The 27724-nt window shown below is 33.6% G+C and overlaps 1 protein-coding gene across 1 annotated transcript in view; it reads left to right on the forward strand.

Annotated features, from left to right (window-relative positions):
* PREP (prolyl endopeptidase) overlaps nucleotides 1-27724 on the forward strand; it is a 129857-nt gene that overhangs the window by 80565 nt on the left and 21568 nt on the right. The window contains exon 11 of the mRNA XM_074310192.1: nucleotides 25263-25399. Within this exon, the coding sequence (XP_074166293.1) occupies nucleotides 25263-25399 (137 nt within the window). The remainder of the gene's footprint in view (nucleotides 1-25262; nucleotides 25400-27724) is intronic.

The following is a 27724-nucleotide window of genomic DNA, read 5'->3' on the forward strand; positions in this document are numbered from 1 at the left end:
CCCTACACCTTAATTTCTTCATATATAAACTGAATGGCTAAAAGGTCCCTTCTAGCTCTACTCTAATCTAATCAAATCTATGATACTAGGAGGGTGAAAAGTGTTCTCACATCTTCATGATGTTATTCACAATGATGCTAATAAATATCATTTCAAAAAACAGGAAATAAAGAATGACATAGGAATTAATGGAAAATATTCTAAAAATATGCCATAGAAAGCTATGCTCTGGGGAGAGAGGCAAAGTCAGAATAATTTATAAAAGTTGCTCCTTTTTTTTTTTTTTTTTTTTTTTTTTTCTTTTAATTACTTTAATGCTACTATTGGTGGTTCTTAAGCCTAGTGGTTTTATATTTTATGTTTAGTACTTTAAAAGAATATTTCGGGGCAGCTAGGTGGCGCAGTGGATAGAGCACCAGCCCTGAATTCAGGAGGACCCGAGTTCAAATCTGGTCTCGGACACTTGACACTTCCTAACTGTGTGACCCTGGGCAAGTCACTTAACCCCAGCCTCCCCCCCCAAAAAAAAAAAAAAAAGAATATTCCTTTGTTCTAATTATTGTTCCCTCTCCCTTTCTCTGCTTTTATTATTTTAAACCAAACAATAGAGTTCCATTTACCTAGTGAGTACTTAAAAGACACCAATTAATGGCAGTTCTTCTCAGTCGGGCTTATCATTGTAACAGCATTGTTTATCTAGAACTGCTATTGATAAAGTAAACCAAATTGAGGACAGAAAAAACAAGCATGTTTGAAGAAGCAAGCAAAATGATTAAAACCCATAAGAAGTCTGTCTGCTCCTTGTGTAACCTGCTGTTCTCCAGAGGCCTTCAGACCTTTTGAATGGAAGGATTTACACACATTTCAGTTTGACAAACTCGGTTTAAAAGCTATAAAATATAGAAGGTACTTGTATCAGCACAAAGGCCTTTCTATCCCTAATTACATACCTAGATGGAAAACTGAACTATACAGGGGATATAATTTTTTAAATGAGATCCTGGGGAAATGGACCTTTTTTTTTGATGTAGCAATTTATAGCAATAGCTTTGTGCTGAGAATACAATTCCCTACTCTAAAAATAGGTAATTTCTCCATGGAAGTAAGAGCCTTATCTTAAAATGTTAGGTGTCACTCATGACTCACTTTTTTAGCCAATATAGTATATGTTCTTTTCCAAACAGCAAAGTGGCAAAAATGAATCTAGAAGGCAAAAAACACTAAAGCATGACGAGGCTAGGCTTTTTTTCTTTGAAAAGGGCTCTCATTCTTATTCAGCTCCTAAAAGTTATCCTGGCCTGAAAGAAAACTATTCATTTAGTTCATATCATTCTTGGCTTCATGAAGTTTTATAGGATGAAGATGATTAAAGTGAGTTAAGATACAAATGTTTAGATTACATGAGAGAAAGCTAGCTTTATTGTGTGTGGGGGAAGCCCAGAAATCATGGGATTTAGGTGAGCTTTTACAGCATAATAATTTATATCCCTGTTTTCTTACACTTAAATATTTCTCTTTCTAAGGAATACCTGCAGAAATTTAGAAAATAGCCCCCCCCCTTTTTTTTTTTTAATAATTATAAGTATTATAGTAAGCATCAGGAGAGGGTTTGCCTTGACTTAAGGAAAATCTGGTTTCAATTCCTACCTTTGACACATAAACACTAGTTATATGACCATGGACAAATCACTTACTTTCTCAGTGTTCTAGGCAGTTTTCTCAGATAACAAATGATATATAAAATCATCTGTTTGGGTAGGTGGGAGTTGCCAGTGAGAGTTCTCTGCAAAGTTAAAACCCAGGGCTTCCCTTCCACAATAAATAGTAGTTATTATTTAAAAGCATTAGTACTGAAGAGTCCTTTAATTATCATCAGTGATTTTTTTTTTTCCCCTTGACCTAAATGAAATTAAGTTCACAAGCAATGAGCCATGGTAAACAAATTGTTATATTCTCACTCAGAAAGATTACATAACTTGCCGTTGGTCTCAAGATCAGTAAATGCCAGAGTTAGAATTTGAATTTAGGTCTTCCAAACCCTCCATCTTTAACTCCAGAACCCATTAGTCCAACCCATTGCTGAATTCTCTCTAAATAAGCTTCAGTTTCTCCACATTGGTTTTCAGTTCAACTCAACAGACATTTGCTAATTGTTTTACTTGTGCAAGATCCAAGGCAATAGTTTACATTCCATCATGGCAAAGCCTCTTAATTTTCTGAATCACAGGAAGCATTCTAAAATTTAAGTGGCATATTTCTGATCTGTGTGAGTAGTGGGAGCTCCCACCCTGACAAAATTAAAACATGATGATGGTTCTTTTATATTATGAGTTCCAGCTTTGCCATTGATAAAGCACATTCTCTGAGTGTTAGCTGCTGTTTTTAATAATCTTTAAAGAAGCATGTGGCAGAAATGCAGCACCTGAACTATTGATTTGTCAGCATCCTTGTAAATCCTCTATTAACTGATGTTATGCTATCATTCCATAGCAGGGGTTCTCAAACTACGGCCTGTGGGCCAGATGCGGCCCCCTGAGGACGCTTATGCAGTCTGCTGGGTTATAGCAAATGGGCTGAGGGGCGGAGACAGAGTGTGAGTTTTTGTTTTTACTATAGTCCGGACCTCCCAACAGTCTGAGGGACAGTGAACTGGCCCCCTATTTAAAAAGTTTGTTCTAGAGGGTGAAGATTCTGAAAGAAGTATTCCTTTGAGAAACATTTAATATGTGAAAGTCATTATGAATTAATCAGCAGAAAGTTGCCAAACATTACCAGAAGTTAGAGGGAACAACTTATGTATTTATAAGCTTGAACTCTGAGGTTCTTCTTGATGTTTATGTTTGTGGGTAATCCCATCTTGGTTAAACAGGTTCATGTCCCACTTTAGAATTCACTTTATCATGCTGACATTCAGGATTGTTGTGTTGCATTTGTAATCAGCAAGTACATTGTTTGGATCCTTTTTTCATTCTTCAGTTTATCAGTTGGGTTAAAATAGTTCAAGACCACAAATGATAATAGAAAATGCCTTTTGTTTTGTTGCTATCTTATAAAAGAGAAATAAATTATATGCCACAGGCTTGTAGCTGATGTTCTGTTAACTGGCAACAAGAAAAGCAATTCCATTTCACCAGTAAAACCTTCACCTTATTTATTCTATTTTCATCCTACTTCCTTATAATATAGGTAGGTACTCATCCAAAGCTCTGTTCTCAGTCCTGGATACCTAATTCACTGCAGTAATTCTCAAGACAATGTCAAAAACATGTTATACCCCTGCTCAGAAAATTCCAATGGCTTCTTATTTCCTAAGGAATAAAATGAAAACACATGACATTCAAGGCCCTTTGGTCTCAATTTACATTTACAATGCTTTATTTCCCATCTTTTTCTTTACACATTCCCTCCCACCCACCCCCTTCCACTCCCCAATTAGAACGCCTGCTCTCTGTATCTTTGCTTATTGAAATTGTACTTAACCATCAAAGACTGCCTCTTCCTTGAAGCCTATACTAGGTCATCCTTTCTTTCCTCCTAATTCCAGCCTGAAGTAATTGTTTCTTTCTGTCTGCTACCACAGCATTCTCTGTATACCTTTCCTTAAAGTATTTACTTTTTGCTTTGTATTCTGTTTGTATTTTATGCTCTTTGCAGGCATTGCATATGTCCATCCAACAAAACTTGGAACATATTTGACTCTCACAAAGTACCTAGCAATGCTTACACATGTGCTGCTAAGAGTTTGATAAATGTTTCATAAATTTCTTTAGTGAAGGATAGTCCATTGCTAAGAAAGACTTGTTTTTTTTTAATTCTGGGATTACAGTACTGAATAGTGAAAACCAAGGTGTATTATCCAAATCCATAATTCATATGTTTGATATTTCCCTCTCTCTTCTGCCATACTTTGCATATATCATTGAAATATTTAATGTGTCTTTTCTCTCCAACAGGATTGTTGGTTTAGTTGTTTCAGTGACTCTTAATGAGCCTATTTGAGGTTTTCTTGACAAAGATACTAGAATGGTCTTACATTTCTCCAGCTCATTTTGTAGATAAAGAAACTGAGACACAGGGTTAAGTGACTTGCCCAGATAATAGATAATATAAATAATAATAATAATAAATAAGCAGATAATAAACCCCCCCCCCCAATTGTACAGTCTACTATATCTGATTCTATATGATTTTTGTCTAGATTCACACTTAAATTCTTCATGGCACTCCACCTAATGTTTTGGAGTTTTTCCCTCTAGAACTCTTGACATTTCAGGGAGACAAGTAAAGCATCTGAGCCATTTACAACTCCCTCCCCCTCTCCTCCTCACTTAGCTATAGAATCAACAGTCTCCCTTTCAATGACATTCTTTGTCCATTTCTCCCACATAGTTCTTTATAACTTATCATATATCTATCTCTTCATTGATCTTTATATTTAACCTACAACTTTAGTTCTTAAGAGAATATGGTATTCTATGGCTATTGCTTTATCCCTTGAAAAATGCTATTAAATGGGCCCTTGTTTTTGGATAGGATGGGGAGAGAAGGAGAGGACTTCAGACAGACTAGTTCATTCTTCCTCCTGATTAATCCTAAACATTGTCTGTCCAATATAGAGGTACAGTTGTATCTAATTTTATAGGTTGCCTTTGCCCTTATAACAGAAAATTATTCTCTGGGCAATTGGTTTTTACCATCTTCTTGGTAACTTTACAGAGGGGGTTGTTCGACTGAACTCTTGAGTAATTATGGATCTCATTTTGGAAGTTCTGGAATTTAACTCAATGAGCACAATATCATCTACATTACTAGATATCATAAATATTATTTATATCAAGTAGTTGTTGGCAAAGGGCAAGTTCTCCTAATTAGATGTTCTTTTTTGAATCATTAATCTCCTTGATAAAGTCAGCTTTATAATCAATAGTTAAAGCAAAGGTACAGATTAAGACAAGTGGTATTAGCCCTTTAATATTAGAACCAATTTTTTCCTTATTGTATATAAAACAGATGTGATAGATAAGATAAATACACACAAATTCATAAATAAATCCTTTGTATTATTTAATGAGCCAGTGTAGAATCCACTTCTCATTACTTTTCTGTGAAAACTTTATTTTTTTCCTCTTTTTTTTTTTGAATTTTTTTTTATTAAAGCTTTTTATTTACAAAACATATGCATGGGTAATTTTTCAACATTGACCCTTGCAAAACTTTGTCCCAAATTTTTTCCTCTTTCTCCCCACCTCCTCCCCTAGATGGCAGGTAATCTAAAATACATGTTAAATTTATGTTAAAATATATGTTAAATCCAATATATGTATATATATTTATACATGAAGAACTTTACTTTAAGCCATTTAATACCAGCCACAATGTGTCAGCCTCAGCCCCCACCCTCCAGTTTTAATCTCTGTGTAGAAGGAATGAAACTTAATCATTTAAATTTCCCAGCTTCTGCTAGATCTCCAAGGAAAGCCCCCAAAGCTTCCATTTTGGATTTCTTTCAGGATTTTGGCTTTAATTCCAATACTAGCACCAGGGCAACTAGCAAACCAGCTTCTGCAAGATATCAGTAGATTGACTTAGACAACTCTGGCATGAAGCCTTTGCTACTTATAAAATGGATCTAGACATTAACTTCTGTGCTCAAAGCATGTGACCCCTTCTCTAATTATATGTTCTCAAAGGGGTGTGTCTATTCCAGAATGGTTGTCTTTTTATAACACAGTGTTTTTTAATCACTGTTATGTTTCTGTCTTCTTAATATAGAATTCTTGAAAAATGAGGTGACTACTTAGATTTCCTTTTTGTGACAAGATAGAGGAGATCAATAGGAATGGAAATTGCCATAGGACAGTTTTGCCATTCTATCCCTTCTCTGAAAGTTTCATTCCTTAATTTCACTGAAATATTTTATAATGACTTCAAGCATTTAACTGTTTTCTAGTTTCTTACTTTTCTCTGTCTTTTGTGGCAAAGAGAGATAAGAGACAAACTCATCTGGCCTATCAGCTTACTAAGCATTTTTCTTCTCCTCCGTGTTCAGGAGTTTCATTGATGATCAACTGAAGATAAATCAGCAGCATAAGTAAAGATAGATCAACTGGAAAGATTTTATTATCTCCCCAGAGGAAAACTAGTGTTAGACCCATAAAGATTTGAGTAGAGGAAATTTATTTATTTATTTATTTATTTTTTCCTGTTTCCACAAATTATCTTTTAGTAGAGGACTAACATATCTTCCTAGTTTAATGAAGTGGGCTTGGACATTTCTGTCATCATTGTTATTTGCCGATTTCAATTCTTTAGTAATAAAAGAGAGCCATATTTTCTTATCTGCTTTTCAGGCTCAGGTTAGAGTCTGCTTTAAAGAACAAAATATTGTAAAACTAATGACAAACAATGTAATATATATTTGTCAAACAAAGACTTATAATAAATTCCTATTATCATCCATTACTCAAACCTAAATATTTTCTTGGCCTGCAAATCCCTTCGTATTTAGCACCCTTTCAACCTCTAAACCTGTTGTCATTCATATTTCCTACTGTTCACCTAACAAAATTCTCCTCCCTCAGTTAGGAAGGTTATTTCCTTGTCACTAACATACAACATGCTCTATCTGGAGCTTTCTTTTGTTTGGAATACCTTGTTGCTGTCCTTCAATCTTTCAGAATCTCTTTAATCCTGAAAGGCCCTAAAATAAAGCTTTAGAAGATGGGAGGGACCTCAGAAATAATTTAGTTCAACTTGTATTTAACTAAGAATTGGTTTCAATCTACGTACTCTTAAGGTGATCTATTCCTGTTTTGAACAATGCCAGTCAATAGGGAATTTTTCTTCTCGTTGAATCTAAATTTGCCTCTTTGCCCCTTCTACCTGTTGTTTCTGGTTCTGCCTTCTGGGACCAAGCAAAATAAGTCTGATTCCCTTTCTTCCATTATAGATCATCAAATACATGAAGACAACTATCATGCTCTTATTCTCTCCCCAAATACTTGAATAATAATATCTTAATGACTTACTATCATAATTGCTCTCTTATTCATGCTCTCTAACCATGCATTCCCTTTTCTAAAATGTAGTACCTAATACTGAATACAGTAGTGTAGCAATGTCTCTCCTAATTCAGTTGAATATTTCACTAGATTTTAAACTATCATTTCACAGTTTAGATTTATATTGAGCACATAATTTCTTAAAACTTCTAAGTCTTTTCTGGAGGGGCTAATACCTAATGAAGATGTCTTTAAAACAAAGATTAAGACTTTATGGTTATTCCTATCCAGATTTATATATTTCATTTCAGTCCATTTGAAATCTTTAGAGATATTGACTAGCACTGATTTCCAAATTTTCATTCATTTACAAACCTGATAAGCATGTCATCTAGATCATTATTTGAATCACGGATAAAAATATTAAATAAGGCCTACCACATACTAACCACTGTGGTAAGTGTTGAGGATGCAAAGAAAGACAAAAGGTCCAGAGCCAACCATAGATCTCTGGGGACCTCACTCCAAGCTAGCCATTCAGTCAGTTCCAAATCCATTTAACTAAACTGTTGCCTAATATAGTGGTTCTAAACTTTTTTGATTTTGCTCTCAGTAGAAAATCTGAACACCTCTCCATTTATTTATCTACAAATTAAATACACATACTGCTATAATAATGGTAATAACAATATTCACTTTGAAAGGATGAGAGAAATGAAATAATAGGGAACCACTAGAGTTTATCAAGTAGGAGGAAAATATGTTCAAACCTAAGTTTGTGTAAAATCACTGTGGCAGTTATGTGGAAGTGAATTGTAGAAGAGAGAGACTTAGAGTAAGGAGACTAAATAGAAAACTCTTTCTGTGGTCCAGGCAAGAAGTCATGTTGAGGGCCTGAACTTGGATGGTGGCCAGGTGAAAAGAGAAAGAAATTAATGTAAGAATTATGGAGGTTACAGTAACAAAGATTTGGCAGTTGGTTGGATGTGTTAAGAGAGAAAGTGAAAAATTGAAGATGAAAGATGAAATTGGGATTGTGAGAACCTGGGAGAAGGAAAGAATGCTGCTGCCCTGGACAAATTTGGAAGAATTCAGTGAGTAAGATAGAAAATTTAAGATAAAGATGTTTGTCATGCAGTTTTTTCCCCATTCATGCTTGTTTACTCTTTCCTAACCTAAATGAAAAGGGGAGAAGTAGAGCTCTTACCAATTTGATAATGAGCCTACTCTCAGAGGACATGAGGAAAAATGGAAATGAAAAGGGTAAAGGGGAGATTAGCTCAGGAGTACCTGTACTTCTACTATTCTGAGTATCTGTGGGTCCTGAAAAGCCAAGAATGTGGCCAGCAGTGGGAGAGAGGAGCTATCTTGTGCCTCTTTGCCAGACTTATGATCTGTAATCAAATTCCTCCTCCTCCATTTTTCCTTTTCTTCCATGTGATTACTAATATATTCTGAATTCAAAATCATTTGTTTCTGAATTAAGATTATAGGATTGTTGATTCAAATTGTTGGAGATTTTAGAGGCAATCTAATCCAACCTCCTTTTTTTAAAGATGAGGAAACTAAAGCCCAGAGGGGTTAAGTTACTTGTTCAGAGTTATATAAGAATTGTTGTAGGTAGGATACAAATCCAGGTCTTCTGATTTCAAAGCTTGTGCTCTCCCATATATTGCATGTCTCTGTTTTGTGTGATGTTCTTTTTTCTAAATTGTAATCGTTCTCTGAGAGCAGGTTTCTTGGAGGGCTTCTGGAGGCAGCCTTAGTTTCAGTTCAGTTCAGTAATCCCAAATGCATCCAGGAGTTAAAGTCCAGATCCTTTATTGTCTCCTTCAAAGTCTTGTCTCTTGGAATGTCTCCAAATCTAAAGGTTTGTCCTTCCGCCTCCAGCCAGCTTTAACCTCTCATCCTCCCGATGTCTGTAGCCAGCACAGAGGTGGAAGTTGGAATGACTTTTAACTCCTCTTCCCAGAGAGTGGGCTTCTGGGTTCTCCCTGAGTTTGTGGGAGCTCCTTAAAAGTATACTCTCTTAAAGGTGTGAATCTTGTGGAATTCTAGTAAGTACGTTACTGAACTAGATAACTGTTAAGTACCATGCTAAATTAGATAATTATTGTCTCTATCCATTCCAGTGACTTAGCACCTTGTAAGAATTCTAACAGTTTTGCTTCTTTATTAATCCAGCTACTGAATCTCAGGGATATTTTTTATTTCATATTTGTTTCCTTCCATTGTAACATCTAGTTCATCTTGTTTTGTGTTTTTTTTTGTTTGTTTGTTTTTTAATTATTCTATGCTTTATATATTTACATAAGCAAATTTGAGGCCGAGATTAACAGCTGGATGCTTCTGTTTTGTTTTGTTTTGCTTTTTACCTTTTTCTGTCAGGTTTTGGTGTCTCAGCTTCTATTTCTACAGTTAAACTCTACTTTCTGAAATCTTAACATGTTGGATATTATGAAGGTATATGTGTAGATAGGTGTTCTTTTCATTTTAAAGCCTTTTTGATTAGATTTGTAAGATTCCAGACAGTTATATTCCTAACAATCTCTGTTAGTTATACTCCATCCTGCACTAGTTTTATAAAGCCATTCAATATTTTTAGCTAATGGTCAGAAATCTAAATGCCAGTTTTAATGTATTTTTAAGATAGTTGTTCACTTCTCAATCTGCACTCTCTTTTGTACTGCTTGTAATCCCTGGATAGTGTTGGCAAAATTGATTTTGTTTTCCTACTGAGACTAATTTTTACCAAACTTCCTAGATTTCCTTCTGACAATAGTGTTTGTGCCCTTAGGACTCACCAGAACAAAGTGGCCACCATTTTTGAAAACTTGGACAATTCTCTGTTTCCTCTTGAAATAACTTGGTTAGACAGTATATCTCTTTAGTGACAGGATGAGATAAACAAGAAAGAGCCTCAGTATCCCTCAGCAGGGACTCACCAACTACTGTTGTTCCTTTCTTTCTATGACCCATAGTAAATAATCTCTCACCTGAAGTACCTGTAAATCTACTTTATCATGTTGCTTACTTCTTTCAATTCTAACAAATATTAGTATGATTTACCTGCCATTATACAATCTCATGATGTTTTTGTTCCTGTCATAATTTGTCATTTAAATCTTGTCCCTCTGGACAGATAACACTTGTACTACTTAATTTATACTGAGAATAAAACAAGATAATGATGTATTTTCTTTAATTTGTGTGTATGTATACATATAACCTACATATATATTTTGTGCATGTGCTCTGGCAATCTTAAAATATAGCAGGTTTTGTTATTTTATTACTTGGTTTGTTTGTTTTTCAGCTAGTGTTAATGGATAAGAAAAGGATCTATTAGAAACTATAATTGCTGAGCACCAACTAATCTTTATTTTAAATTTGGGAAATGTATTAACTTAAGCTAGATGTTTGAACACTTAAGAGTTTCTTAGATATGGTTACTGAATTTCTTTAATAGCATTTTATACTCCATGATATTTTAAAGGAGGGCAATTAATGGTTTTAACACTAGAGACTCTGAGCACTACAATTTATAAAGTTCTGTATTGTTTGCTCTATCTTTCTACAAAAGGATGAAATTTATCTATCTTAAAATTTTTATCATTTATTGTTTTCCCTTTCATATGCTGTAGTGCCACTTGCTTATAATTAGTAATATAGATGAAAACATGACTACCCAACCCCATGAAAACTTAAAGCTAAAAGGTATTTAGAAAATAGACACAATTTTAAAAAGACTGATTTATGTCTTGCGACTTATGACTTTTGACTAGTGATATTCTTTGTACTAAATAAATTCTTTTTTTAAATCTTTCACACAGCAAAGTGCATCATGGTAATCAAGACAATTTGTTCTGTATGTTCCCAGTGGGATTTCTGAATATTTTGATTTGTCTTCATTTTTTTTTTCCTTTCTTTCTCCTCACCCACAGTGAGCTACTTCTCAATAACTTTTTGCAGTGCTGCTTCTAAGCTTATCACAAGATGCTTTCTAATTGATCGTTTCTTTGCAGTTGGCCTTCCCCAGCGTGAGCCCACTTCTGATCCTAAGTTTCTCAGTGGGTGGTAGTGAACTGCACTGTGGTACTCATAGATGTCTTAATGATTTTTCTTTAAGCAGTTTGCAATTATCTGTAAAAGGTTTCTTTTCTGTTCCAAGCTTACATGAAGGATTTATTGTATAGTTTTTATATTTGTAGTTTTTGAGGAAATCCATGAGCATGATAACTCCTGGGAATAAGAATTTTGTTGCAGTGTTAGTTTTGACCAAGGAGAATACAATTAAATAAATATTTTGGCAAAGATGTTTGCTGCTGGGAGCTTTTAAGTTTTTAGTTGTATTTTAGGTGATAATTTTCTTTGTTTGCTTCTCATCTTTTTTTTATTGTTATCTCAGTTTCCTCCATATATTACTCATCTTAGACATTTAATAAACATTTGTTGAAAAGATGGGTCAATGAAGAGTTCAAATGAAAAGTTATAATTGAGTTGTGGCATTGTTTTTCTGATCCCAGGGCTTTTGTCAGTCCTGTCACTAGTACAAAGCAACTGAGATTTGTTCTTTGCATTGCTATAGCTATATAAGGATTGATTACTATGCAATCTACAATGACAGTTTTCATTTCTCTTAGCTAGCATCTGTCTCTTCTTAATGTTGCACCCTCAAACAGTGAATAGCTATCAGCTTCAAACTTCCAAACAAATTATTCTTTTTTTATTAATAAGGTTTGTGTTTGGACCGCATTTTTTTTAGAATATTGGTTATTAATTATCTTTTTATGATGCAATAAAACCAAATAGTCATATAGTACATTACATTTCTGAGTCTGCATTTTTTAAAATGGATTTAAAGAAGTTGTATTCTAGATTTTATTAAAAAGGTACATCTTGTGCATCAAATTGCAACTATGAAAATGACAGTGTTTAGGATGGATTGAGAAAAGGAAAAGATTATGAGACAGGGAATCTAATTATGAGATTCTGGTGATAGGTCACATATGAAATGATAAGGGCCAGAGTTGATATGTAGAAATAGTAAAAAAAGAGATGTATTGAAGTACCATGATATAAGAAAAAGAGGAGCAGAAGATAAATTCTTATTCCATTTCTGTCTCTGACTAGCTTCTTATTGTTTTGTCCTTCATTCTCAAAGTGGACCATTATATTAGAGAGATGATAATGTGACTTGCATTTGAATTAGTTTTAAGTGAGAGAGAGGGCTGTAGAAAGTCACCAGCTTCATTAGCTCCTCTGAAGCCATCTGCATCCAGTAGCAAGATAAAGATCAGGATAACTAAAGAAGGCCTCACTCTTAAGGAACAGAGTGATTTTTGTTTAAGTCTTATTAGCTCACAGTTTACTCACATGTACTGTAAGTTTGAATTAGGTGATTTCATGACTCATATCTAACTTTAATATGGTATGAGTTACATGTGACAATGACATTCAGATTATTGACTAAGTTCTATAATTAGTAATGGTGAGAGGGTAGAAAGCACATATAGTACTAGTTGTTGGCTAATTATGCCATTTTTGTACATGAAAGATTTCATGTATATGTATGAATTCAAAGTATTTTGTATGTATATGCTGTATCTTCCCATTATGTATATGCTGTATCTTCCCAGTTGAATTATCTCTAGAACTTATCGAAGTGCTTTTGTACATAGCAGACATTGGGTAAATGTTTGTGATATTTAACAGAATTGTCAATGAAATGAGAAAGAGGAGAGTTTGACTGGTTCTACTTTTAGTATAATCTTTTATTTTTATTTTATTTATTATTATCAAGTAATAGCAATTACCCTATAATTTTCTGCTGCATATAGCCAAGGCCATCTAAACTCCACACATTCACTCAAGTAATATGGCCAAAGTTATAGATTATATAGAACAGAATATATTTGTATTATATAGATTATATAGAATATATTAGATTATATAGAACAGAATGTATTATATAGATTATATAGAATATATTAGATTATATAGAACAGAATATATTTGTAAAACCTTGTTATTTTCTCATTTTCTAAATCATAATATATCATCTTCATCTCTTATCTTCTAATATATTCAAAGACCATAACTTCTACCAAGGCACCTCTTAGGACAAAATTCCAGAACAATAAAAAAAAATGTGCAAGTTCTTTAAAATTTGTCATACTGCTGTTTTTACCTAACTATATATTGAACATATAAATATGTCCTTCCTAAAAACATTATAATATTAGTCCCAATTTAGATAGTTGGTTTTTTTTTAATGTTTATGGATAAATGTGTGAAAAATAATTTGAGTTCCAAACTTCCCAAGATCCAAAGAATTACACAATGTCCCTCCCCCCACCTCTTAAAAAAGTCAGTTTTGCAATGTTATAAAAGAATTTTTAGAATATTGTGAAGTCACTAGTTGCTTTAATTCTCTAACACACCTGTTCTATGCAAAATGAATCCGTTACTTTAGGGAAATGAATTGGGAAAAGATTCATAATTGCTTCTTATGGAAATTGTTCAGCAGGTGATGTTTTGTTTATAATTGTCTACTTTTACTTTGTTTTGTTTTGGGTTTTTTTGTTTTGTTTTTTTTTTGAATGAGTGGTCACTTAATTTGTGTCCTCATTTCTTGGTTTGAAAAATAAAAGTACTATAATTAGAATTTTGTTCCTTCCTGTATATGTAAGAGGCTTTGAAAATTATCTGCCTCCTTAGGAAAGACCTGCCTTAGAAGTGTCAGGCCATCTTCAGATACAACCTCACGAGAATCTCAGTGCCTATAATATGCCAATGTCAGGGACGCAAAGAAAAATAGCCCCAACCTCACTGAGCAACAAAGAGAAACAAACTGGGTTACATTATTAATCCCATATCCTTTTGTCTGAATTTATCAATCACAAGGAAGAATGGGTTATGATTGATAGGATTAAACTTTTTTCCTTTTACTTTAAGCCAGGACACTTTTGCTGCAGTCACCTAATTCCAGTAAAATGTTAAACTGCTCTGATAAATCACATTAAATTCTAGGCTAAAGTAAATTTGGGCCATTTAAAAAACTGAGATAAAATATTTTCCTTCTTGTTGATTGTTCATTTATTTCACACTTGTCTGTTCTTTGTGACCCCATTTGGGATTTTCTTGGCAAAGATACTGGAGTGATTTGCCATTTCTTCTTCCTATTCATTTTACAGATGAGGAAATTGAGGGAAAGAGGGTTATGTGACTTGTCAAAGGTCAACTAGCTAATAATATTGTGCCAAGATTGCATAATTATTAAATGTCTGAGACCAGATTTGAACTCAGATTAATTTTCCTGACTCCAGGTTCTATCCACTGTACCATCTAGTTACCCTTTTCCTTCTTAGGAATAGCATTTTTAAAATTCTGTATTTCAATTTTAAATTGTTTTGATTTTTCTTTGTGCCACTCATAGTTATCATTCACTTTTGTATGGCAGAGTTTTCTAAATCTCTATGTTAGGGTAATGTTTTGTTTTGTTTTAGAGAACTCTTAATAAGTTTACTTCTGGATACCCATGCTGCAGTCCACAATACTTCTTATACCTTATAGGAAAGTCCAACAAAAGAAGTGGATCACATTAAGAAATACTTTAAAATCTGAATATAAACCTTAAGAACTTTGAGAACCCAAGGGTTTTTAATAGCAAAGAACTTTAACCTGTGAAGGTAAGAATTCCTTTTATCTCCTAGATTAAGGCAAAGGAACAAGCACTATGAAAACAGTTGCTATATAGAAAGGGGTTTCATCCCCAAAGAAATTTCATACATATGTGTGATAGACCTGTATAGTATTCACATTGCTGTAAGGGCCTATAAATTTTTCCTCTTGGAAATCTCTCTTTACTTAATAAGGTCTTCTAGAAACCAAAGGTTTTTTAAAAAATAAAGCTTTTTAACTCAGCTTCTAGTGTAATGGAAGAAGGGAAGGACTTTCCCCAAATTATATTTAGGAAATTTTTTATATTTGTGGTTCTGAATGATGTGATTAAAGTTGATTTAATCCTTCTGCCCTAACTAAACTAGTGGAACTTTTTTTTCCCCCTATTAGGGGTTAAAACATTATATTATAAATGATTTCAATATTTTTCTAGCAGTGTGACTATCCTAAAAACCCAATCTCCCATATCAAATTCCCAGTTTACTTTTACATGAAATGCATGCATCTGAGCCAATCTGTCCTTTCCTTTTCCCTTCTTATACAAAAGTCACAACCTTAGGGGCTTGTTCTGACATTATAGAATAAAATTATGCCAGACCAACATTTAGAATAGAACAGGTTAAGCTATAACCTTTCATTTGCATTTCATTTAAATTTTTATGCTTTAATCATAAATTTTCATTTCCCTCCAGAGTATTTTAATAAATTTCTGTGTGATAATCCATTGTCATTTTTAGCTATATGCAAATTTTTGGTAGCCTTTGATTTTATTAGGTTATTTGTACATTAAGTATATTTTACTTAAGTACATAATTTTAGAACTAGCTATACTGATTGTAAGAGGGACCTTATCTAATTTTTTTTAAAGTTAGCTTTGGGCTTTTTGAGGATAGGAACTTTGTCCATATTTATCCTGTACTTTATATATTTCTTTGCATAGTTGACTATTCCATGCTTCTTTGAATGAGTGATGATGTAGCTATAAATAATATCTTTGTACTATCCTTTTTGTTTTGTTTGGATTTTGACATCCATCTTCATGTTTGATATTTCCAAAGATCTGCTGAAGTAAACATTGTAGATGGAATTCTGTGGATTATTCCTGCCTTACAGATAAAAGTGAAATCCAAAGAGAGATAAAGGGACTTGAGTTACAGGTTAATGTCAGAGACTAACCATGTGACATCAGGCAAGTCAGTTCTTTCTGTCATTAAAAGATAGACACCTTATATGTCATGCCTTCAAGACTAGTTAATCCAACGAACTAATTTTTATGTGTGGGACCATGAGTCTTTTCAGCTGAGATGTTTTTGGACAGTGGCTTTCTGGAGACTTATCTTCATGTTTGTAGTTCAGACAAAGGGGATGACTAATGGTGGAAAATAAAGGAAAGTTTTTATGGTAATCTAATGAGAAAACCAGTACTTTGTGGCATTCTTCAAATCATACCGTGTAGTTAATTGTCTTCTTTACTTATGCCTAATATTGTACCTTCTTCCCTGACATAGTGAAAATCATGAGAATTGTTTTACATAGAATGGTTACCCTAGTCCCAACCTTCTAATAAAAACATTTCTTTGTTCTCTGAACATAGCATCTTTCATACATATATACATATATATCTCAAATACTTGAGCAAGAGAGAGGTTACTTTGGAATGTGACAGGCTTGGAAGAAGAATGCTGTTGGTTTTTAGAACCAGTGGAACATTTTTAACAATTAGAACTCTCATAGTGGGACAGAGATGCTTCATTAGTAAATTAAGTAGTAAATTTGTCACTAAAGGTGATTATAATAGTAGGAATTATAGATTAAAGATTTCTTTATGGATGAGAAAACTGAGGAAGACCCAGAGATGCAAAATAACTTCCCCATAGTCACACTGATAGTAAATGGAAAATCAAGAGTCAAACCCAACTCCTCTGATATTTGGTTCAGCACGTATTCCACTGAAGATGTTCAGAGGACGTCTGGATGATCATTTTTCATGGATGATAAGAAATTCCAATACTGAGTGAGAAGCTACACTCTATGAGCTCTCTAAAGTCATTCCCAGTTAAGATGTCCTTGAGCAGAGAACAATAGACATAAAATAGAGTGAGAAAAGATTCTAAGTCTCTCAATATTCCATATCAGATCATTCAATATCATGTTCCCTTTAAGGATTCTGACTTTTTGACAAACACTTCTTACTCCTTATTTTTCAATCTCACCTTATCCATTGATTTCTCAAATGTTTATCAACCTGCTTCTATCTCCACCATCCTTGGAGGAAAAAAAATCTCCATTCAATTCTGCCATCTTTTCAAGCTATCAGCCTCTGTCTCTTTTCTCTTATACAACCAAACTCCTGAAAATAAGTTCTTGTTTCTGCTTCCTGTTATCTCTTCATTTTCATAAACCCTCACAAGATGAGCTGCTGCAGCCTCTTCACTCAAATGAAGTTGTTCCCCCAAAATTACCATTGACTTCTTCATTGCTAAACCAAGGATCTTTCTCATTCCTAATCCTTGATATCTCTGACATATTTACAACATTGACCCACCCCCTTAGAAAGGTATATATTTTGTGGAGATTAGTGCCCTGGACTTCAGTAAATGTGAATTCAAATCTCACTTTAGGCACATATTACTTGTATGATCCAGGACAGATCATTTAATCTCTTAACCTCCACTTTCTGATCTATAAAATGAGGGAGGTTGAACTCAAAGTTCTGTAAAGTCCCTTCCAGCTCCATATCTATGATTTTATGGTCTTTCCTAGATACTTTGATTGGGTTATGGCTTTTAGGAACCTCAAGAAGATATAGCAAAACTGGAATTTAACCCTGAGCATCTCCTATTTTCTTAAAGAAAATTAATTTGTGTTCCTAAAGTAATCCTATGAAGAAGGATCTGTGATTTTGTCTGCAAGGGGAATTTCTTCCACTAATTGTATTATTTGTTGAAAAGTAAAATATTAGTGATGTTAACATTAAAAAAGGTAAATTAATAGAAATACCTCATTCATATTAAGACTGTTTCATGATAGCATAAATGTAAATGTTCTTTAAAGTATCAACTTGTAAAGTAAGAACAATTATTTTCAAGTAAAGTTCATATGAAAATTATTTGTGTGCATTAACTTTTATTGATTTTTTTAAAAAACTTATTTGCTGGGGCAGCTAGGTGGCGCAGTGGATAGAGCACCAGCCTTGAATTCAGAAGGACCTGAGTTCAAATGTGGTTTCAGACACTTAAAACTTCCTAGCTGTGTGACCCTGGGCAAGTCACTTAACCCCAGCCTCAAAAAAAAAAACAAAAAAAAAAAACAAACTTATTTGCTTTTATTTTTGAAAAATAATACAGAGATCATTGTGTCTTGAGGTTTTGTGAATATAGTGGAATTTTAATTCAGTCAATTTCTTATAGATTTATTAGCAAAATAAATAACATACTAACAAATAATAAGCAGCACCAGTATGTCTTTTTCATCCCAGATAGAAAAGGAAGCAGTAAAACCTGTCACAGTCTAAAATTAGATCAGATTGGTATCACTAGACATTTTTTTCTCCCTAGAACTTGCCCTTTGCAGTTTACCTTAATCTCTCAAATAGAAGCATTTCCCATTACTGATGAGCATGAATAAACCATGGTATTTATACAACACCAAATCTGAACCAGATTGAATCATGTATTAAAAATTGTCTAAAAAGTAGCTTTTCATATTGCAGCATCTCAGCTGAATTGATTTTATTTGCAGATTTAATCATCTCAGGAAGAGTAATCATTTATTTTAGTGAAGACAGCAGGAGTGCAAGAATTCTACCTTGATTTGTTATTTTTAATTACTCTCTTAAAAGAGGAGAGGCAATTTTAATTGTTGTTTGTTTAAATAAAAACTTAATTTTATAACAGTTTATCATAATTTTAATAGTTTTCATTCACTGCTAAAAGTGGTGCTAGGACCTAAGTTGTTTTGGGGTAGTTAGTGCCTCTGTAAAATTAGAGTTGTTAGTAGAAATATTTACTGCATATCTAAGCCATGTGGCCCTTCCCTTCCTCCTTTCTCCTACTTTTAAAGAAATTGTTTGTTATTTTAGTTATTGGAGTGAGCTTTTGGATATGTGTGTGCTATCTCTGAATAGTATTATTAAGCTGCTTTTCAAAATATTCTAATTTGAAATGGACAGAAATAATGAAAATCACTTAATTTCACGTACATCTATAACTTAGAATATTAAATAGCACTTGTAAACCTTATAGAACTTTTATTTTTTATTTTTGAGGTGATTTGCATATGCCAGACTTTTTAAAATATTATTAAAATTGATTTTTAAAAGCTAAGTGCCCAAGCAACTTGTAGTGTTTTATTTTACAAATGTCACTTACTATTAATGTGTTAGAGAGAATCATATTTCTAAACAGACTTGTACCTTAGTTACTGTAGCTCCTGTCTAGCATGTTTTTTCTAACTACTTTGAGTCTACTTTCCAAAAGAGTAAGGAAGACAGGAAAAGAAATGGGGTTTAGAAAATGAACTGTTTTTCGTTTGAACTATTGTTCAAATTTTTTTGTTTATTCCTATTTTTTCTTCTGTGTAATTAATGTCAATGATGAGTTTTTATCTTGCTTAAAAAAAAAAAAAAAGGTAATGAAATCTAGCATTTAAGAGTTTATTGTGTTGGTATATTGTTACTTCCTCAATAAGCAGTACTTGATGTCCTAAGTCAGGAGGAGGGAATTTCTGACCAGTGGGTTGTAAAAGACCCAACAAATCATTTGCTAGGGCAGGCTCAGACAATGATTAGCTAAAAGTTAGGTTTAACAATCTCTCCCACCGCTTGACTTCTGTAAGTTGATAATTTTGTATGACCCTTGAATGATGTTATAAATACTAGGCAGAAACAAGATTCCCCATCCTTCCACTAAGTAAACTCCAGTATGGAATTATGACTTGATTGAACCCATAGAATAATGGCACGAGCTAAATTTATTTTATGCCATAGGGGGGAAAAAAACCACTGGAATGGGAGTTAGGAAATCTGAATTCTAGTCCCATTCTACCATAACTATAATTGGCACTTGACCTTTGGTGAGTCATTTGTATTTATTGCTACATTTTTAAGATAAGAGGATTGGCCCAGCTGATCTCAACTTTCCCTTACGGCATTTAACATTCTGTTGTTTCTCAAGTCCTGTGTTTGTCAGCCTTTATTTTGTATTTTTTCCTTTAAAATAATATATAAATAATATAATTTTTAAAAAGCTGGGTAACTTTTTCTGGTTTGTATTTTTTTTTTTTTTCCCAGAGTGAGTGGATTAGACTAAATCATGGAAATTTTAACCTGAATCTTTGGGTAGATTTCAGAAAGTTGGATAGGAACAAATATTATATCTTTGTTTTCAGTAATCTTTCATTGAAATTTAGCATTTCCTTCAATTATTTAAAAATATTTCTCTGAGAAGAGTTTTACCAGACTGTCCATGATACAAAAAAAGGGTTAAAAACTTTGGGCTAAATGAATCCTTCTAGCCCTAAATTCTTTGGTCCATTTAATAATCAGAACTCAAGTGAATATAGTAAGCACTTTGAGATTTCCCTTTCATGTATTGTGAGAAATGAGAGATACTCTTAGGAGATCATGTGGTCCAGTACCTTCTTCTTGCAAGTGGACAAAACTGAGGTTTAGGGGAATTGATGTGTTGAGTATTACACAATTACTGAGTGGCTGTTACAGAAATGGAACCCAGATCTCCTTATTTAATGGTCTAGTGTTTATTATAGATTGATACTTAAATTCTACCCTATTCCCTAATCCCCACCTTCCCACTACCCATTTCCTCACCCTTGAAGAAGATAAGTTAAAAAACGGTATTACTGTATGTAGACATGAAGCTCAGTCTAATCCCCCAAAGATTATAATGTGTCACCAGCTGTTTGGTTTCAGATTTAGGCACATAAATACAAAGTTCCATAATATCCTAATTAGTTAAAGCTATCTTGTTATCAGTTTGGTATTTGATGCTCATTTCTGTCTTAATCTCTGTCCTGCCTCACTTGGTCCTACCTAGGAATAGATTTGGAGATAGAAAAATGGTCGAATGGTAAAGATAAGTCTTGCAATGTGGTGGAGAGACTGAATCAATTAATACTGTCAGGATACTGGGAACAAGAATATATTAGTATATGGAGCTTTGAGTCAATTACTTGATGGCTAATAGTATTCAAGGGTTAAGTTTTATTTAGTGAACAGTGACAAGAGAGAAGCCTAAGACCTTGTGGTTAACATAATAGATCAATAAACCAATTGTTGCAATGTGCTCCAGAGGTCATCACATAACGGAAAAAGATTGTGTTTGAAGTTGAAAGTCCTAGTTCAAATTCAGCTCTGCCAAAAGCATTGTAGTATAATTAGAAGTCTGTCTTGGAGTCAGTAGTACCTGAGCCCTTCGACATTTAATAGCCATGTAATGATGAGCAAGTGACCTAATCCCTGAACTTTAGGTATTTTATTTATAAAACAAAGGGGCCTGGGCAGAATGGGCCCATGTCAATAATTTCTACAGGTAGGGAGTCTGAGTCTAGTGGCTCTTTTGATTTCAGAAATTCAGAGCTACAGGGAAGCTAAAGTTGATTGGGCATCAGCACTAATGAGACTATTCCCAATGACTTTCCCTAGGAGTAGTAGTCACTAGGCCTTCTGAGGTGATATGTAACAGCACAGATCAGAAAAACTGGGTAGGTCAAGATATCTTTGCCCACCAACGTTAGGATTATTCCCCAAGGGGCCATTTTACTTCTAGCTTGGGTAAGATAGAAAAACCCAATCTCAAACAAAATAAAATGAAAGAGATGGATATAATGGTCTCATATGTCCCCATTCAGCTTTGGAAGTAAATCTTTCTTCTTAATACTTGTTTGCTCTTGAGCTTAAGTTTTCTAATCCTGAGGGTTTTTTTTTTTTATAAAATTAGGGGTTTGGCATAGGTCCTTTCCAATTTTAAAGCTATTTATTTGTGCTATTTAAGGTTACAACTTGCTGACTTTCTGTGATCTGTTAATGCATCTTTTGATTGTTAAACAAGTAAATATTTCTGTCCAAAATTGCTATACTAGGTATACTAGGTATTTAGAAATCTTCATGTGAGAGAGAAGGATTATTGAGTCAAAAAGGTAGAACTGTGACTAATAGTTAAAAGCTACTGAAAGACAAATTTCTACATAGGTGCGAAAATTCACTGACAGTTAACATTGACCAAAAGTAGATTCAGCTCCTGAGAAAGTCACTAAAGTTCTTCAGTACAAGCTGAATTGTTAAATGCTCTAGTTATAAACTTAACCTTCTAACTTTGAAAAGCTATGAGTAACCTAAATTTATATAGCAATTCTCCATTTTCCAAAGTACTCTCTTATTTTGAATCCTGCCAGCCTCAAAGTGGTAATGATAATAGCATCAATCTTTATTATAAGAATCAAATTAGACAACAGTAGTGAAATGCTTTGCAAACTATAAAGGGCTATATAAATGTTAGTTGTTGTTATCATAAAAAAGTTGCCTGGAGTCCTGAGCATTTACATGAATTGCTTATATTCATTTAGTAAATTTGTATTGAGGTGGGACTTAAACATATATTTTCCCCATTTGTAGTCTACCTAGGCCTTTCTCTATTTAGTGGCATTGTTTCTCTTACAACCATAGCTCCAACCATCTTCTTTTTATGGAATTACTATCTTTTTCCTCAGTAATCTCTACTGATCCTGTTACCCTTCAGCATTCCAGGAAAACAGCTTTCTATTTTAATAGTGGACTGCTTCCTTATTCTTCATATGGTTGCCCAGTTGAAATTTAGAACTTCAAATCCATTATTATTTATTAATGATGATATAATACTAAATTCTAGTCCATTACTCTAAATTTTGTAACCTGATAAAGTCATGTGAAACACTTTTTACTTTTTGGTCTGATCTGGTTCAAAGTAGAATCATGTGAGACTCTTTACTAAGTAAAACCATTCTGTCTCTGTCTCTGTCTCTCTCTCTCTCTCTGTCTCTCTCTCTCTCTCTCTCTCTCTCTCTCTCTCTCTCTCTCTCTCTCTCTTTCTCTTTCCCTCTCTCTCTCTCCCTCTCCATCTCTCCCTCTCCTAGAATGGGCTTCCATTCATTCCAAAACTGCTTTCAATTTGCTTTATTTTCTATGTTAGCTTGTTTAATGTGACATGTGCAGCTTCAAATATTTTTTTCTAAAGACAGATGCAATTTGATGCAGTTGTTTCTACTAATTTAAAAGACAAGATCCAAGGTTTTTGGCTTTTTTCAACCATGATCTTCCTCTCTCTAACATCTAATATCTATTCCTTTCTAAACTAATTATTTCTACTTCTTGGAAATTCCCCACAGTAGTTTTGGTATGGTAAAATCTTTAGCTGAATTGGATACAGACGGATAAGCAGGAGGTTGTATATCTGATTCCACAACTCACAATTTAGAAGACCACAATCACTGACCATAGTTTTTAAGATTAAGAAGCAGTGTGGTATGATTTAAAAAAAAAAAAAAAAACCTTAATGCATCACAAATCAGGGTTCAAATCCTAATTGTGTCATTTCTTCCTGTATCTGTTACCTGTATAATCCTATGTAAGTCATTTAACCTCTCCAAGCCTCCATATGCTTTTTTAATTAGGGGTTTGGGACAGGGGTGGGTATGTTGAAGAGGCTTACACTAGGCTAGATGCCTTTTAAGATCCCTTCTACCTCTATACCTACGACCTTAAATCACTCTCTGAGCCTCAGTTTCTTCATGTGTAAAATGGAAGGTGATAGTAGCACCTGTATCACAAGAGAGTTCCAGCACATGGCAAACCTTAAAGAGCATGAGCATTATTGCTTAGTCCTCTAAAATGTTCCCATATTTTAATGTGATTTTCAAGTTGTCCTCAGACAGAGATTGAATGCTACAAGATAGGTCCAAACATGTAATCATCCTGCAGGGTTCTTGTTGCAGTTTTACATATATATATATATATATATATATATATATATATATATATATATATATATATATATATTTTGCTTTTGAAGTCAGAGGAAACTCGGTTTGACTTCTGCCTCTGGTACTTACTCTCTTTGTGATCTCTCAGAACCTCAGTTTCTAGATATTTGGTGCTAAAAGAGAACTTAGAAGTCTAGTCAGTCCCTTTAGTTTTAAAAATGAGGAAGCTAAGAGTCAAAGAAGTTAAATGTCTTGCTCACAGTTAGGCAGACAGGTCTTTTAGATCATTTCATTCCAGCCTGCTGCTAAGAACCTAGCAAGGGAGCATTCCAAGCTGGGAAGATGTTCTTAGGTGTAGGGTAGAGTGGGAGTGATGAATGGAGAGGTTCGGTCTCTCCAGAGAGCAAATTTACACATTCTCTTCTGGTTATGGAGAATGGATCCAGTGTTTTCTTTCCTTTCATTCCTTTCCTTTCATTTAATATCTCTTTCTTCTAATAACCTTTCTCCTTTGAGGCATTGAGGAACCTGGAAATGTTACTTAGGACTATTAAGGGATATATTGCCCAGATTCAAGTCAGTCCTAAGAGCTGTCATTTCTGGTTGAAAGTATGTAACTCTAACCAAAGAGCTCCTATTTGCTCCTTTTTGAAAGTCATAGTTCCTAATAACTTCCAAATTGATGATAACATGGTAACTCTAAACTGCATTTAGATTTAGAATGTCAAGATTCAAATCATGAAAACATTTTTTAAAGGAAAAAGACTTGCTGATTTGTGTCTGTTGAATTTCTATCCCAGAAATGATAGTTGGGGCCATACTTGCTTTTAAAAAGTGAAATGTTTCACATTTTCTAATAGCTTTGGTAAAGATATTATAGCATAATTCTACATGCCACTTTAAAGGGAAAATCTACTTTTAGTTATAAATTCAAGAGAGTTCATAGGAATGATGTGTGAGGAAAGACCCTATTGGACAGAGGGAAGGGCTTTCTTTTTCTCCATCAACCATGATGTGTAATAGTAGAGAAGGATATAGCCTTTTTGTCAGTTTAAGGCATAATTGATGGAAGAGAGACAGATACTGAAAGCGTAGGATATTGGGGATGTTTGGATCATTTGACTTGACTCCATTTTACAGAAGAGGAATCTGGAGATTACAGAAGTAAAATTATTTGTAGTAACACTGCTACATAGTGGCAAAGTGCGGATTAAAACCATAATAATAATAATAATAATAATAAATAACTAGCATTTTTATATGCTTTAAGGTTTACAAAGCCCTCTACAAATATTATTTCTTTTATTCTCACAACTCCAAAAAGATTGATGATATTATTATCTACATTTTGTAGATGAGGAGGCAGACACTGGGGCTTACCTTAAAAGTCTTTCATCTATCAAATGTCTGATGCAAGATTTGAACTCAAATCATCCTGATTCCATACTCTGTCCACTTTTCCATCTAATTTTCTAGCTGTCAGTTATAGAAAAAATTTGGTCATCCATACTATTTTTCAGATTTTTCCCAAAAAGAACACAGGAGTCCTTACATGACATATGAAGTATCATATTGAGTCTAAACTTATCCTCTCTCTTCTCCCAGGTGTTCTACCCCAGCAGAGATGGCACGAAGATCCCAATGTTCATTGTGCATAAGAAAGGAATTAAATTAGATGGCTCTCATCCTGCTTTCTTATATGGCTATGGGGGCTTCAATATATCTATTACACCAAGCTACAGGTAAATGTGGAATACTCTGGAGACTCAAGAGTTTTATTTCTTATCCCAATTTATAGATCTTCATAGAAAGAGCATCACACAGTGTTAGATTTGATAACATTTAAAGATAAGTAAAAGGTATTTTCACTTGGGGACTTTTCAAGGCCATTTTATTGAGATGTTTTAAATATCACCTGTGAATTTAATAATCATGTTAGATAATTGTTTCCTTTCCTTGTAAAAAGCATTTCCCTTTGACTTAGAAGTGTTTTTAATCAATGAGTATGAGTTTTTTTAAATGTTTGGCTTTGTTTTTTTTGAACACTATCGTTTTTGACATGTAAAGAACAGTGGAAATACTTTTAATGGAAGTCTTAGGATTTAATCTGTAGAAAATTGAAAGCTGAATTTTTTTTATAGAAATCTAATTTGTGTCCTCTTCTTTTGTTCCAATATGATTGCATCATGGGATCCTAGACTGAGAACTGAAAGGGACCTAGTTCTTTGCTAGTTTTTCCCCCCTTAATTTATAGATAGAAAATCTGGCTTTAAACCCAGGTTCCATGACTCCTTTCAGTGCTCTTTTCATTGTGCCACTTACATTTGAGGGAAAAAGTCATAACCCAGATTATTGATAATAGCATGATTACAAACTTTACAGTCAATGGTAGCAACCACTTTAATGCACATTTATTAAAGTACCTTGCAGGAAATAGTAAGCAGGGACCCAAATTGCCTTATTTCTATCCATTTCACATTTTCAACTTGCAACTTATTTAAGAAAGTAATATCTTTACTGTATTCCCATTTGTTAAAACTCAGGAAATGAAAAATCTTTACTTTCTTGCTTTACTCTTATTCATTTGGACTCATGATATTTAGGAAGACCTTGAGAAAAGAGGTTTATTCTGAATATTTTAAAATAGGCAAAACTGCAAATGTTTTTATGATTTTGAAAGAGAATTATTTGGGAATAGGTTTTCACTTGGTGTTGTGATGGACAGCTTTTGGTTTCATGTGCTGTGAGCACAAGTATTTTATGACCAGTCCAGGGCTTTGTAATCTTTTTTTGTGTGATTGATCCTGTTAGCAGTCTGATGAAGTTAAGGGACTCCCTTTTCAGAATAATGTTAAATAACATTAGTTAACTATGTAGGATGGCAAAGGAAAGGCAATTTTATTCAAACATAGTTATTAAAATATTTTTCAAACAAGTTCCTAAACCCTAGGTTAAAAACCCCTAGATTAGAGTATATTCTGATAGACTCCCTAGTATGACCATCCGGGCTGCTGGACAAGCAACATTTCATTACCCTACAGGTAATGAATCTCTCATTATGTGTTCTTTATACTAACGGTGCTCTTTCATGCTAATTGTTGACTGAATTCAATTAGTTAACATTGCCTACTTAAAATAAATTTTTTACTTTGCTTTACAATTTTTTTCTCATTTTATACATGGATACTTTTATGTATATATACATACACTTGCATATATGTATATGTAGATATATAAAACATTTACACTCCTAATGTGAATCTGATTCCACAACTTAAGGTTTAGCTGTCTTTTAAAAAAAAAAACAAACAAACAAACAAAAAAAAATCCAGGACTTTCTGATTGTATCAGATAACCATTTATTAAAGCCTTATATCTTCCTGAAAAATTTTATAGGCAACAACAAAAAAAGTCATAGAATCTATCAGTTTGGGTACAGGCTCTGATTTATCTGCTTGGTGATAAGGTTGTGTCCTCCTTGTAGGTACAACTCTAATGTCATAGTTTCCTGATATTTTTTATCATTGGGTTCTGAGGAACACCATTCACTGTTGGGATGCCCCTGCAGAGAAAATGATGTTTCACATAATAGTTATACACTTCAGCAACACTAAGAATCTTTTATTAAACCATTCAGATCATCACTTCCAATATTTAAGTACATTTTCTATGCAGAGTATTACCATTTTCTATTTAAATTTTCAGATAAAATGGAATTCATTATTTTACAATTCTTCTCCAATTATTTCTGTGAATATTTTCCAGTATTTCTTTTAAAAATTCACATTATTCAGGTTTGAGTCATTTTATGTAAGAGACAATTACAGCCTTTTTTTTTTCTCTGCAAACTTGACTTTAATTTTCTGTTTCTTGTAAAAAACCAGCATATGTACTTTAAACAGGTGGTTTGCTTTTTTGTTCTTAAATAAAAGACCTTTACACTCAATTATTTGGAATTCAGTTTTTTAAAAAGTAATTTCCTATCCTTTTTCCCCTCTTAAAACATTCATTTCAGTTCTTAGGTTTTCCTACTCTCAAGGACTGACCTTTGGCTAGATTATAGGATA

This window comes from Sminthopsis crassicaudata, chromosome 4 (assembly GCF_048593235.1).
Source record: "Sminthopsis crassicaudata isolate SCR6 chromosome 4, ASM4859323v1, whole genome shotgun sequence".
In the NCBI taxonomy this organism is placed as follows: Eukaryota; Metazoa; Chordata; class Mammalia; order Dasyuromorphia; family Dasyuridae; genus Sminthopsis; species Sminthopsis crassicaudata.